Source organism: Plecotus auritus (assembly GCF_963455305.1).
Source record: "Plecotus auritus genome assembly, chromosome: 2".
In the NCBI taxonomy this organism is placed as follows: domain Eukaryota; kingdom Metazoa; phylum Chordata; class Mammalia; order Chiroptera; family Vespertilionidae; genus Plecotus; species Plecotus auritus.
In genome coordinates this window covers 91914414-91929476 of record NC_137771.1, presented here as the reverse complement: position 1 = coordinate 91929476, position 15063 = coordinate 91914414, and the positions used below count along the sequence as shown (strand labels likewise).

Below are 15063 nucleotides of genomic sequence, written 5' to 3'. Positions count from 1 at the left end.
AAATCAGGTTTGATTCCCTTTTTAACCACTGATGATAACATATCAAACTTAAAAGGCAGATCAGTTTTAGGGGAAAGTGATACACCGTCATGTGTGGGTGGCCTCGGGTGAACTCCCCAACAATATTGCTTTTCATGTTTCGCCACTAATTAGAAAACCTGCTCTCTTGTTGGGACTAAACTATGGTTTACTTTCTGGTTAGACCTTTTTTTATTTATATTCAAGCTCTTACTTAAGCCAACACTTGTCCTTTTATTAACCCCAAAAATTAAAGAAAAAAAAGAGAGAGAGAGATAACTTGAATCTAAAGGATTTGTTGCATAGTCACAGGGCAATTTCAGAAATTATTTAAAACCTCATACCTACTGATGGCTTAACTTTCCTTAGCTTCTGCAAATGCCGTCAAGGTCTTAGGTTCTTCTAAAGAGTTATTGGCTTTTTTTTTAAGAAGCTAAATCTCCAAAGCTTTTCTCTGGTGATTATGGAGAACAACACACGTGGGAGAAAGTGGGTAGTTAGAGGTGGCAAATAATTTGATTTTTTTTCTACCCACAGGCCCTTGGGAAAACCTCATAAAGGATTACTTTGCTCATGAGATTTTACTGTGTTGCCATTCAGAAAAGAACTCACAGGAACAGCAGGGCGCAGAGGGTTTCTGAGCTCTGGGGAGAGAGCGAGGGTTCACGGTGGGAAGCGGGGCGCTCCCTTTTTCTTTATAAGGATCATGGGTTAAGCATCTGAGATTGATACCATTTCTCTCACACAGACTCCACTCAGACATCTGAAAGCTGACTGAAAATGATAATTAGTAATTGCAGTTTTTCATAATTTGGCTTCTCTTCAAGCAGGGGAAAGATTTCATTAAAAGAACACACAAACAGGTTTTAGACTCCATCCTTTCCCAATGTGAAGAAACAGCATTGGAAAATAGCAAGTTTGCCCCATTAGTGATTGGCTTCCTCATCTTTGTTTTCATACTTTGGTTCTATGTGCAGATCAAACGGAGACTCCCGCCGTTCACAGCGCGCAGGGTCCACCCGCACAGGGAGGGCAGTGAACTTTACCAGAGCAGCATTTTCCATGAAGCTTTATCCTAAACCCTTCAATAAAAACTTCCACTGAGCAGCAGGCACAACTTGAGGACACGTGGAGCTTCAGGCCCAGGCAAATGCGTTAGTCACTGTCCTCCCCACAGCGCGATCGCGACCTAAGGCGGGCTCAGGGCTATCCCTGTCCAGTCCACTGCTGATGGTCTGAGGGGCTGAGCTGCAGGAAGCGGGGGAAGGGGAGCTGGGCGGGGATCAGGGCCAGGATCACCTGATGCATTGTTTTCTTAATTCTCACAACATCCCTGTGAAGAAGCCAAGAGTTTAAATAACTTGCTTTCATGCAACTTAGCGAGACTAAGTACTTAAATGAAAGCAAATGTAAGAATTTTATTTAATACTTAGGTAAAATGAAGGATTTTAATCCCAGTCTGCCTGACAGCCTAGCCAATGTTCTCTCCATCGCCCCAGTCCTCTATGAGCCATTGGTAACCTGTAACCCACGTATGAATTAAAATGGGAGACTTTCTTTTGAGCTGAGCCTGTGGCACTTAGTCAAGTAACAATAGTTGTCACTCTCTCTTGTTTAATCTTATAGTGGAGTACGACAAGGAGTTCTCCCCTCGCCAGCGACACCACAAAGAGTTCAAGTTCAACTTATCCCAGATTCCTGAGGGTGAGGCGGTGACGGCTGCAGAATTCCGAATCTACAAGGACTGTGTTGTGGGGAGTTTTAAAAACCAAACTTTTCTTATCAGCATTTATCAAGTCTTACAGGAGCATCAGCACAGGTATGAAGGCTCAAGGAAGCCCAAGGGTGGGACTGGCCCCATTTCTCACCCTGTCACATATAACGTCGAGCATGTCTGTAGAAGGTGATCCGAGTTCAGGGCTTGTCCATGGGCATGATGAGGGGCGTGTTCTAAATGGTAGTGTTTAGCCAGCAGGAAGGTTTTTTGCTGTTAAGTTGAAGACTTTCCAAACGGTTTTCTTTTCTTAAGTAAGCCACTAGATGGTATTTACTAAGCATCCTTTGTGATCGGAAAACATATGACTTACTGGGGATAAAATGTTTCCCACTGTTGTTTAGTCCCTACTTTGAATGATGGGAGAGGATGGCTAAAATAAATTCACACGTGAAAATTATGTAAGGATGCTTACAAATGATACTAATTCAAGTGAAAAAAAGGCTACGTATTTGTGCATACACATATATTATACATATGCATGATATGTCTTTGAGTAAATGAGTGTGTGTGTGTGTGTGTGTGTGTGTGTGTGTGTGTGTAATGTATTTTTTTATCATTTGGATACAGGGAACGATGGACTTTTTTCCCCTGTGTCTGCATTACTCTGATTTCCTGAAAGGAGGCCAAGTCATTTTATAAAATAACTGCAAGTATATTCATGGGCCTTCCTACCAATAAAAAAAAAGACTTCCCATGGAGTGATATTTAGAGGAAGGGCTGAAGAGTAAAGTATTACGGCAGTTAGTTCAAACCTATAGCACACAGAAAACAAGCCAACGACCTTGAATTTTGCTTCGTATTTAGGGGTCAGTTTAGTAGTTTGGGGAGGGTGGAGTGCTGGTACGCAGTAGATTAGCAATGCTGTAGACTTCTCCGTGTGCATGAGGTGGGACCAGTGTGTGACAACCTGGCAATCAGATACGAAAATAAAAGTGGAAGGAAGAGAATGCAGATGGGTAGGGAACCCCACACGTACAGGCTCTATAAGGGACTTCCAGCTTTGGCTTTATAAACCAAGTGCACATTCTTGGTCTAGTTCTTGGAGCTCTATTGACTTCCTAAGAATGTCCAAAGGCTTAGGAAAAGACCTTAATTTATCCTAAAATTATAAATCTGTGTGTGGATCTATCACAAATACGCACACCATTTTTATAACTAGTATCTTTATAACTAACCAAAATTTCAGAATGAATGGGAAGTTTTTTGATGTCTTATTTTCACTCCTAAATAAAAGCATACTCAATGACCTAACTACTAAGGGCCTCTTTTGAAAAGTAAACTATTTGTTGCTAGATTTTCATCTTTTGATACTTCAGGGAGAATTGGTGTTCAGTGAGTTTTTGGAACTGCTTGAGCCGTTGATTTTCAATCTGCCTCATTATCTGTCCCATTATATTTTTCTGGTGGAAATAACCTCCTGGTACCTTTTTGGCTCAGAACTTTGTCAGAATACATGGCTTTCTCTGGCCTACAGGAAAAGCTTTATAGTGAAAACACTAGATTGTGGGTTTTGTGACTATAAAATTCTTTTTAATTATTATTTTTAAAAAGAGAGCTAGCAGACCATTTGTAAGGTTTATATTGAACTTCAGCCAAAAATGAGCAGCTGCCTTGTGCTTCAGATGGTGGTGTCATACCTCCTTGGGGCCAGCAGTGAGTTTGGAAAACAAAATCCCCAACTGTCCCAACCTTTGATGACTCTGTCAAAGTCGAGTTGCAGTTTCTCTGCCTTCTAGGATGGAGATATTTCGTGATTGGGTGTGTTTAATTTTTATGTATAGGAAAAGGGAAAATACTGGGAAAATTGGGAGAATTTCATGCTTTTGAAGGGTTCAGGTTGGCCAGGAGGATATTTTCTTTTCTTGTGGGTGGGCCAGGGGCCAGGCCTCCTGCTGTCCCCTCATGTTCTTGCAGGGGCCTCAGAGTTACGCGTACAACTGGGGTGTCTTGGCTGAAAACAATTCTCCAGGCTTGTCAAGAAACTTATTTGTCTGTGTTCCAGTGAAATTTGTAGTATTTGATGGATTAACTTACTTTAACAAGTGTGTGTGTTGCGAAATAGTTGGCCTCCTTGCAAAAGAAAAAAGAAAGGCAGGTGTTTCAATGCCCTCATATGCTCAGAATAAGCCATGTGTTGGGCCTCCTGGTATAAAGGGCAGCTAGGAGGCCCGACCCAGGAAGGGTCAGGTAAGATTCTTGGAAGCTAGGTCATTGCTGTGATCACTTCAGAAACATATTCCTCAGACTGATAAGAAATCATTAGACCAGGTAAGTTTCAAAAGGGACTATTTGACTAGATGGTGCTTTGGGTAAGAATAGGGAAATGTGATACTTTACTCAGAACCTGAGAATAAGCTGTGAGATGAAATGTAAGTCCTGAAAATGTCTGAGCAACCCCTAGAGCAGAGTGGGATTAGCCCCCTGGAGTGTGACAGCTAAACCAGAGAGTCCAGGGTGCCTTTGTACGTGGTTTTGTAAATGTGCCCTGTGCTATGGTGTGGTGTTTATACGTTAAGATGAGTTTGGTGTTAACATCTGGTGTTATAAATCATTATGCTTTTATGATGACACTGGTAAAAATTGGCATTTACATAGTAGTTAGAGTTTGGAAAAGACCTTGTCATATATTCCCTCATTAGGATTTAACCATGAGCCCATCAGTTAAGCAGGACAGGCATATTACCTATTAGAGAATGAAACGTGGTACACAGGAATTTTGCCAACTCCAAATTATGCCTAAACTTGTCTGCTATGCTTCCCAAAAGTTAGTCCAATGATGTGAGGACAGTCCCAGGATAAAGGTAAAATGCCAGAAAGCAATAAGTAGTCTCCTATGGGCATGCTCCACATCTCCATCTCCTTAGTCTTGATGGGAACATCCAAGGATGCTTCTGTTTGGATAGCAAGCGAGACAGTTCTCTTGAAGGTGAAAATGTGTCTTAGAATTCAGGCCCTGGTACATTGACTTTCAAGGCCTTCCTATGGAAAACCTTTGCAAACCTTTGTTGATCTATTGACCAAGCATTGATCTATTAGCAGCTTTTCTAGAGCAGAGGTATTAAGGGGAAGAAAGACTTGAATAAATGTATACAAAAGTATTTGTATTTATTCACAGTATTATACATTTGTCCATTTACTTCACCATTGTCTTCTGCATCTCACACACACTAAGCTGACTTCATACCTAGATACTCTGGATAACGTTGACCTCTCCTACTCATGTATAGTAGCGTCATGGTAGCATGTTGCTTGTTATAAGATGTATCATCATCTTTACTTCTGTGGCACCTTTAGATTCATAGGACAATTCTGAGGCCTTTAAAGAATATCACGTTTGTGTACATTTCTTATTTGGCTAAAAGACATATGTTTACTGATTTTAATTGTTTTTGTGTACTTGGAAATCAAAGAGCATCTCCTGAGAGCCAGCCAGAAATTTTAACAGGGGAGCACGTTCAGTGTCTGAAAGAGGGTGCTGTTGGTCCATGAATTGGCCTCATTTGCCTCTGCTCGTTTTGAAATGCCATGTTCTGTTCCGTTTGTTTTGGTGATTGCATTGCTTAGCAGTGATAGTCTAGCTTCTGTGTATATGATAACTTTTCTTTCTTTTTTTTGTTACTCATCACCCTCAGATATTTTTACATTGATTTTTAAACAGAATGGTGGTGGTGGGGGTGGGGGGAAGGGGAGAGACAGAGAGAGAGAAACATTGATGTGAGAGAGACACATCGATCCGCTGCCTCCCACATACGCCCCAAGTGGGACCGGGGATCGAGCCTGTAACCAAGGTATCTGCCCTTGACTGGAATCGAACCTAGGACCCTTCAGTCCTTGGGCTGATGCTGTATCCACTGAGCCAAGCTGGTTAGGGCTGATAACTTTTCTTTTTCATGTTCTATCAATGGTGTATTTAAAGTAAGAAATAATTACCAAGTTTAAAATTCAGTATTCCTGGTATAAGCAGTATCACAACTTACTCCTCTGTTTACAAATAGGCAAAGTGTGTTTTTTTATATATATATACTTTTTTAACTTTGGTTCCTACAGGGTGGAGCAAAAGGAGTTTACAGTTGTGAGTATGTGAAACACAGAGTTGATTCTTCTATTATTATTTATTAATTATTGTTTTATTTTCCATACGAACAACTGTAAACTTACTTTGCTAGCCCTGCATGTTTTATCCTAATTTCAGAGTCCTTGGGATGTGAAGAAATGCATCTGTGGACCTAGGAAACAAGGCAGTGCTGCTGGAGAGTTGGTTTTCAAACTGAGAAAGATTTCCTTAGGACAGCCCAGAGCCAGCCCAGGGTCCTGGAAAAAAGCCCAGATTGAGTTATTGCCTAAACTAAATATTTGACAAAATTCACCAATTCTGACCTATTTTGCATATAGAATGTAATTATCCAAGGAGAGAAAATAACTGTCAAAGGGCCAATGCACATTTTCTCAAACGGTTAGATTGATATGCTACTCCAAACCACTCACAGAGCTAGGGACCACAAGAATAAGTCAGGAAGAGGAATGGAGATGAGGTCTGGTTTGGACATATTTGAGTCATGGTAGGGATGCCCAGGAGGCAATGGGATATGGAAGTGCTTAGCTCAGCAGAAAGAACTAAACTACAGTAGCAGATATTTGAAATCATATCTGAGCTATTGAAGTTGATTAGATATACCAACTATATAAGAATAGAAAAACCTAATTGACCTAGTAGCATTTATTGAAAATACTTTTTGTTTTCAGTGGTATCTTTGTCCTGAATCAGGTGATCACATATGTGTGGGTCTATTTCTGGGATCTTTATTCTGTTCCATTGGTTAATTTTTCTCTTCTTCTACCAATACTGTACTCTTAGTTCTTTTAGTTTTTAAAGAAAGCTTGATGTCTAGTGTGTACGTTCTCCAATTTTATTCCTTGAGATTTCCTTGGCTATTTCTAGACTTTTGCATTTCCATATAAATTGTAAAATAGGCATTTCAATTTCCACAAAATAAAATTTATGGGCTTCTGATTGGAATTTCATCAAATCCAGAAGTTAATTTGGGAGAAATTGACTCTTACCATATTGAGTGTTCCAATCCAAGAATATGGTATTTACTTAGGCTGTCTTTAACTTATCAATATTTGGTGGTTTTTGTTTCTTGAATATTTTTTGTTAAAATTACTCCAGGTATGTAAGTTTTATATGATATTATAAATGGTATTATTAGCTTTTTAAAAGTTCACAGTCTAATTGTTTTTTGCTCACATTTAGAAATACAATTGAATTTGTATATTGTTCTTTTATTCAGCAACCTTGCAAATTCACACATGAATTCTAATAATTTTTCTGAGCAGTCGTTTGGAAATTCTATAAATACTAGAGGCCCGGTTCATTGATTCGTGCACTGGTAGGGTCCCTTGGCCTGGCCTGCAGGGATTGGGCCAAAACTGGCTCTCTGACATCCCCCAAAGGGGTCCTGGATTGTAAGATGGCACAAGCCAGGCCAAGGGACCCCACTGGTGCAAGATCGGGGCCAGCGAGGGACGGCAGGAGGGCTCCAGGGCGTGTCCGGCCCATCTCATCCAGTCCCCATCAGCCAGACCCCAGCAGCAAGCTAACCTACCAGTCAGAGCGTCTGCCCCCTGGTGGTCTGTGCATGTCATAGCGACTGGTCGAACAGTCGAATGAAGGGTCAGACTCTTAGCATATTAAGCTTTTATTATATGGGATAATCATGTCACCTCTAAGTATCAGTTTTATTTCTTCCTTGGTATTTCTTATAGTTTTTTCTTGTTTTGTTGTGCTAGCTGGACATCAGTACAATGTTGAATTCCATTCAGATTTCTAACCTCAGATTGGAAATCCCTGTCAGATTTCTAATCTCAGGGTGGCGAAGGGAAGATTTAATAATTTACCATCAAGGATGATGTTTTCTATAAACATAATTGTAGATACTCTTTATTAGATTAAGGAAATTCTTCTCTATTCCTAGTTAAGAGGTTTCTTTAAAATTAGAAATTAGTGTAAAATTTTATCAAAAAATTTTCCTGAAATTTTGGAGATGATGATATAATTTTTCTCCTTGCTAGTGTTAATGTGGTATATTGCATTAAAGGCTTTCAGATGTTTAACCAAACTCACATCCCTGGAACAGGCCCAACTTGTAATTTATTATCCTCTTTTTATAAGGCAGATTCAAAAATCGTGTCTGATTAACTATTATCTGGATCACCTATAGCTCTATTTCCATTATCTGTTTGTTCCCTTGATTTTTCCTCATTTGGTTTTATTTCCTAGAATGTCTGATAATTTTTAAAATTAAATTATTGACATTATTTATGAAAAATAGTCCTAGATACTGTTACCTTCCAGACTTGATTTTATTTTCTTCCAGAAAGCAGACACAATGCAAGCAGGTTACTTTGTTCTTTTTGTCGAAGTTGAGGCTGGGTTTCAGGATGTGTTAAGGTTCATCTGTTTCTGGTTTTCTCTTTCTCCTAGAAGTTAGCCCTGTAGAGGTCTCAGCTGAAGGTCAAGGCTGTTTACCAGGGCCCCTCTTCCTTGGTGGGCTCTGAACTCTAATGTTTAACTTCCCAGCATTGTAATTCTGCCAAAAAGTCTGCTTTGCTTTTTATGCTCTAAGCCTTTTTTTTTTTTTTTTTTTTTGCTTGTTTTCTCAGCTTCTTACTCCATGCATACACAGCCTAATATTTGGCAAAATACTGGAGTTCAACTCAGCCAGAACTTGAAGAGCCAATGTCCTAGAGGAAGTGAACCCAAAATTCTATGAGATCACATTTATGAGCTCACTTCTATGCAGCTCCTTTCCTTTGGGACCTTAGCCTTCAAGTCCTAACTGCCTTACACTCCAGTGGTCCCCAGCCAGTGACATTGCTCCAAACTCTGGGCTGCTGTCTCTTTATGTTTGCCATCTATGCCTCATGCAAGGAATTAACAAATGCTTTGAGATGAAAAGGCAACAGCAAATACAGGGCTTACCTTCATGCATTTCCCTTCTTTCGAAGATCTTGACTCATCAAGTATTGACTGTGTTAGTTGCTCTAAGATAACTTCAAACAGGTTTGTTTTTTTTAAACTTACTCTTAGTGGGAGTGCTAGTTTGATACATCATAGTCAGAAGCATACATCTCTGAAGTATCATATTTTTACTTGGAATTACTTTATAATGAGTCCTCACAAATGTTGATATTTGATTCATTAACCAAATAGTATAGTTCTGAAAACAAGACCTGAACCCAGTAGTTGATCTAGTTCCAGGATCTCAGAGGATAGTTGCCTTGGAAAAGCATTTTTTATAGACTGATTGCTCTATGAGTTCTGTTGGATGTTCAGTGCTGCCTGCTGAAGTGAAGTGAGTGTACTTTTATCATCACTGAGATAAAAGTGAGATATCTGAGACTATTTTCTGTTTTGAAGAGAAGGGCAAATTTGAGAAAGCCAGGATAGGAGAACACCATTGTGGTTTGGTAGTAGAAAATCAAAGCCTTTTATCACCATGCGCAGCCACACCTGTTTCTCTTTCTGTATCTGGCTTTCACAGGTATGATCCTCAGGGACTCCTGAAATCTGACTGCTGATTGATAATCTCTGGCATACTCAGTGTGGGCCTCAGGCAAGCATTGAACTTTTCAGTATTTGTTCCTTTGCCCCTGAAAAGGGGAGAATACAACTGACCCACAGCTTGGGTTATGTAACTATTTAGTTTTATCTTTTTAGTGAAGTGCATATTATTTATCCTTAGAATGATCTGCCTGAATTTAAACAAGTAAAGGCTTAAGAAGCTGCCAAACCTTGTTCCTCAGCCTATGTATGTTCTGTTCTTTGTAAAGGCACAGAGTAGAAAAGTATGTTACAGAGAGGAATTAAAGTTGTCATAAGGAATTGCATATACTCAAAAGAATGCTAAATTTGGGGGCGAGGAGACGTTAGGGTGTGGTGGGCAGAGGAAACTCTTGTTTGGGAACTGCTTATCCACTTGGTAAACATGAAAGAGAAAAGGAAATTGGTTTTTATTTCTGGAAACTATGTCTTCTGTATTATTCATTCCCAGGAATGGATTGCTTTGGTGTAAGCACCTTCTTGCCAGGATGGCCAGGGCTGTGGGAGGCAGGCCATGGTAGTAATTAAGCTTATTTTGTGAAACATCTTTTTTAAAAAATCACAAATTAACAGTATTATTGCTGCTTTATTTCCCCATATTGGACAAGGATATGGAGATGTAGGATTGTAATGAGAACTAAAACATGTAAGATTTGTATAAAAGGTGCAGAAGGTGCAAGGACCTTAAACAAGGTCCTTGTTTAATCTGTGTGTGGTCACCAGGGCATGTTGGAGTGTACCCCAGTCTTTGGGAACATCATTTGTTTATGTGGCCAAAGAGGACAGGTTAGATAGCCATGAATTTATCCTATATAATAAAAGGCTAATATGCAAATAGACCAAACGGCAGAACAACCGAACAACTGGTCGCTATAATGTGCATTGACCACCAGGATGCGTGCACAGAACATGGCAGGCATTGGCCGTGGTGGGATGGTGGAGCAGGTGAGATGGGACGCCAGACCAAGGCAGGGCGCCAGTTGCTGTCATCAGGGTGAGCCTCTGGTGGTTACTGAAAATTCTTTGCTCTCGCACACTGCAATCCTGCCCGGCGCTTGCACCAGCTGCCGACGCTGGCCCCACTTGCACCCACTGCTGGCGCGGAGCCACTGCTCGCACCCATTACCAGCGCCCGGCGCAGGCCCAAATCACTTGGCCCCATCAGCAGGTGCGAGTGGCATCAGCGCTTCTCCACCTCCCCCTGCTCCTGAGGGGAGATCGGGGCCGGCAGCCGCCTCTCACACCTGCTGCCAGCGACAGCCCTGCTCACACCTGCTGCTGGTTCCGGCCCCAATTGCTCCGCGCCATCAGTGGGTGCAGGGCTGCTGGCATACAGGGGACTGGGGCCGCGGCAGGAAGGACCGGGGGGGGGGGGGGGCGCGGAGGATGGGCCGAGACCCGCCCCTGTGCCTACCACAGCCTCACTGCCCACAGTTCCTTTCAAGGTGCACAAATTCATGCACTGGGCCCCTAGTATAAAATAATCTTCTACCTTCTGCTCTCTCCCTGTCTTAGACACATAGAAGCAAGCCTTATCATAATACTGCTGCCTTTAACTTGGTCTTACCTGTGATTCCAATGATTAGTCTATATTGATAACTCCCTGAGGATAAGGTCAGTCCATAAGACAGACAGTTACTTGAGGAGCAGTCCACATTTGCTTTGCACTGTTTAAGGAGAGGAGCAGAAATCTCAAGAGCAGATAGCTTTGAACTTTAAGTCTAAAAAGCAGGTAAAGGTAATACTACCCATATACACTGAGTGGCCAGATTATTATGATCTCTGAACACATAATAATCTGGCCACTCAGTGTATATCCTATATAATAAAAGGCTAATATACAAATTGTCCCCTCAACCAGGAGTTCGACCAGCAGGCAGGCCGGCCAACCGCCCATGTCCCCTCCCCCTGGCCAGGCTGGCCGGACCCCACCCATGCACAAATTCATGCACCGGGCCTCCAATATATATATATATATATACTGAGTGGCCAGATTATTATGCGTTCAGAGATCATAATAATCTGGCCACTCAGTGTATAAGAGAGAAGGAGTATGCTATAGGTTGGAGGCTCTCAAAGTGTGGTCCTCAGACCAGCAGCATCAGCATCACCTGGGAACCTGTTAGAAATGCAAATTCTCAGGTCCTACCCCAAGAACTCTGGGGTGGGCCTAGCAGTCTGTGTGTTGACAAGCTTCCAGGGAATTCCAATGAGGGCTAAACTGGAGAATGGCTGCTATGACAGTTAAGAACATATGTAACATTTGAACCAAATAGATTGTTTTCAAATCCCAGCTTTATACTTACTGGTTGTGTGACCACGAGCAAACTACTTAACCTCTCGGTTGGTTCCTCAGTTTCCTTATCTGCCGACCTGTGATGGTGCTAATATGATTTACCTCTTATGGTGGTTGTGAGGAGTTAACATATGTGAGAGCACTTAGTACAGTAATGTAGTAAACACCATGTAAGGGCTTGCTATGTTAGTATTCTGACAGCAAGTGATTTTTGTTGTTTTGTTGAAGATAAAATGTCCCTTTGATATTTGAACCTTCTCTTCATGCCATGCTAGTCCTAGGGATGAAATTTGGGTAATATCAAGTGGCATAAAATCAATGAGAACTTATCTAATTATATAGTAACTAGAGGCCCAATGCACGAAATTCATCGCAGCCCCGGCTTCATCCAGAAGGACGTCTAGAAGGTCATTCAGCTGTCTGGTCTAATTAGCATATTATGCTTTTATTATTATAGATTATTATAGATAATGTCTATTCACCTATGTTACTCAAATCTGTGTGTGTGTGTATGTAGTAGTAGTAGTAGTTTATCCTAAGTTGTAGTGTTATCTTTTCAAATCCTACTTCTTTTCTGTCTTTTTAGTGGTAAAATTTTAAACATAATCCTCTGCATATGATATATGCATAAAGAAAAAATACAAATCTGTGTTTTACTATCTAATTTTCTAAAATGATTGACTCCTTTGACTTTCATGCAATTTAAAAATTGAATTTTCATTACTGCATAAAGTTGATTCACCAATGTATGAATGATGTTTTTTATCTTAATTTACCATTAAGTCCAGACCCATAAATGGCAAAGGAATATGTTATGAAGAATTAAAGGAACAAACCACAGACTCGCCTTATTAAATATTTCAAAAATCTATTTGCTTCAAACCTATAAATTCCATTTATGAAGAACATTTTCTTACTGAAGTGGTTAGTAGTAAGCACAGTTGTACTTTATCCAGGGCAGTGTGACTTTGATGGGTAGCATTTGTCAGGAAAAGTCAAAATCAGGAGCTGAGATGCCTCCTGACCTTCTTCAAGGGCAAAGGAGAGAAACCCACTGTGTTTGCCCCTAGTGCTGTGTGCTCCTTGGCCTGATGGAATATCACTGACAAGGATAGGTGCCTCGGAGGCTGTACGATGGGATGAACCACACATGGTTGACCTCGTCCACAAACACTAATTCTAAAAGTCTTATGAGTGGCTTGCTGGTCAGGCACCTCTAGCACTGGGATGAATTTTTAAATTTCTAGAAATCTCTTGTTAGGCTTATTAATTGTTGAGAGTTTCATTTGTCCAGGATGATCACAATATGAGGAAACTCATGTCCTTGAGTTGGGATCACATTGAGAATAATAATGTTGTATCCTTGAATATGGAATGCATATTCATCATGAAACATGGGTGTATTAGTTGCTTGAGAACAAAATAGGCAATAAATGCATTCAAAATTGTATCTCTATCTTGTTTCAGCATTTCCTTTTATAGTATGCTCAATTGAGTGTCTATTATTTCAGTGGGAGGGTCCAAATAATCCAGTTGTGGTCAGATTGGCCAGACCCTAGGGCTCTGTTGGGAGGCGACTCATATTTTAGATGGAAATGACAGACCTCAACCCTGCTGCAGCGAGATGTAGAGGGGCATTCTTGTTTTTCACACAGGGAAATCAGGTGCATCTTGCTCGAGGCTACACTTTTACAGAGGTGGTAGACTAAGAAAGCCATGTGTCACTGAAGAAAAGTCACTGTGGGTCAGACCAGAACCGTTTCATTGGCTTGCCATAAATCATGTCTCTTAAATACCTGAGCTATTGGAAGCATTGAGGGTGAGTCAGCACATTGTTTCTTAGAGCTGTGATTCTGAAAGTTCCTCACCCTGGCTGTGTGACTGCGTGTCAGCGGTGGGCTCAGTGTAGATCGAGAGTGTCCTGTCTAGGAGCAGGGATAGGGCGAGACTGGGAGGTCCCTCTCGGATCCCTCTCACGCACTTCCCCGCCTCCCCTTCCTCTCTGTACCCTGATAGGAGAGCCGGCTCATGATTTCGGATCCTGTGCCAGCCCTGAGTACATTCATGTGTTTTCTGTATCCACCGACTTTGGCATTCACGTGCAGTAGATTGTGATCCCTTACCTTACTCTGAGCCTTTGCTCAGTCATTTCAACCTGTGCCTTGGACTTTTCTTGACTGCTTTTGAGAAATGTGCTGGCTAAGAGTCCGGGCTCTGACTTTCAGTTCTGGTCAGCCCACTTTACACCTGTGACCTTAGTACACTTACCCTCTCTAGGCTCCATGCCGTCAGCTCCAGGACCTGCCTCTCCAGGCTTCCCAAGGAAGAGAGGCTTTTGGCGCATACGTGTGTATAGAAAGCACAGTAAATACTTGTTTCTCTCTCCACTTAGGCCAGTTATCTTAAGTCCATGCTCTACCTCACCTCCCTTCCACAGGACCTCAGTGTCCTGGATTTAATCATCTAAATCTGAAACTGTCTGACTGCCAGTGAGCAGGGTTTTCTTCCTGCCCTCAGCTGCTGGACCAGGTTCATGAACCCCTGAACCCCACGGGGCTCTTACGCAGTGAGGACGGCATTGTCCTTACTATGCAGCCAAGGGCGTGGCAGAAACAGGAATTCTGAGCCCTAAATTTAGGAGCAGAGACAAGATAGACTCTTGGGCTCTCCACGTCCACTCTCCCCCACACACCCTGCACATTTCATTTCTTCCACATCCTGATTACTATCCTTCTTCTTAGCAACACTCTTCCCACGTTTAGCTTTTGGTTCATGTTCGCCCTCTTTAATCCATGCCCTTCTCTTTTTTCCTTTTCTCTGCTTTCTTTCACCTGTTTTTGGAAGCTGGCCTCTATCCCACCCCCCACTTTCTTTTGTATATTTCTCCGTCTTTGTTACAAGACCTTAAACATTGTGTGTATCATTGAAGCTCTGTAAATAGCAACAAGCGATCTGTGGCAATAGCCCATGCACTGATCCTCTTTGCCTCAGGGGCAGCCGCACGCCCGAAATTCCCACAGCATCTTCATTCGAGGGCGCTGCCCTGAGGAGCATCTGTCCCGTGCTTCCGTGGGCCCAGGCTGCTCCTCCCACAGTACTGTCCATAGGGCTGTTTTTGCTGGATAAGGTCTCAGACCTTCCAGAGCAGGATTTATGTCTTCTTGCATCTGAACTTCAAAGCTTTGGACTTGCTATCCCCTCTTGCTGTTTTCCATGGACACCCCATCTCCCTGCTCACAGTTACCTCAGTAACAGGGAGGGGGGGTGATTTGTCAACAGGGGGCGTGACACATGCGGGTAGGAGAGCACTTTAAAGACGGCAGGCCTGAATGTGCCCCCTGCAGACTCCGTTCAGCAGCTGAGTAAACT

At 41.9% G+C, this 15063-nt stretch overlaps 1 protein-coding gene across 1 annotated transcript in view; it reads left to right on the top strand.

Moving 5' to 3' along the window:
- Window positions 1-15063, top strand: part of BMP6 (bone morphogenetic protein 6) — a 154147-nt gene that overhangs the window by 120649 nt on the left and 18435 nt on the right. The window contains exon 2 of the mRNA XM_080655275.1: window positions 1645-1837. Coding sequence (XP_080511401.1) covers window positions 1645-1837 — 193 coding nt within the window. The remainder of the gene's footprint in view (window positions 1-1644; window positions 1838-15063) is intronic.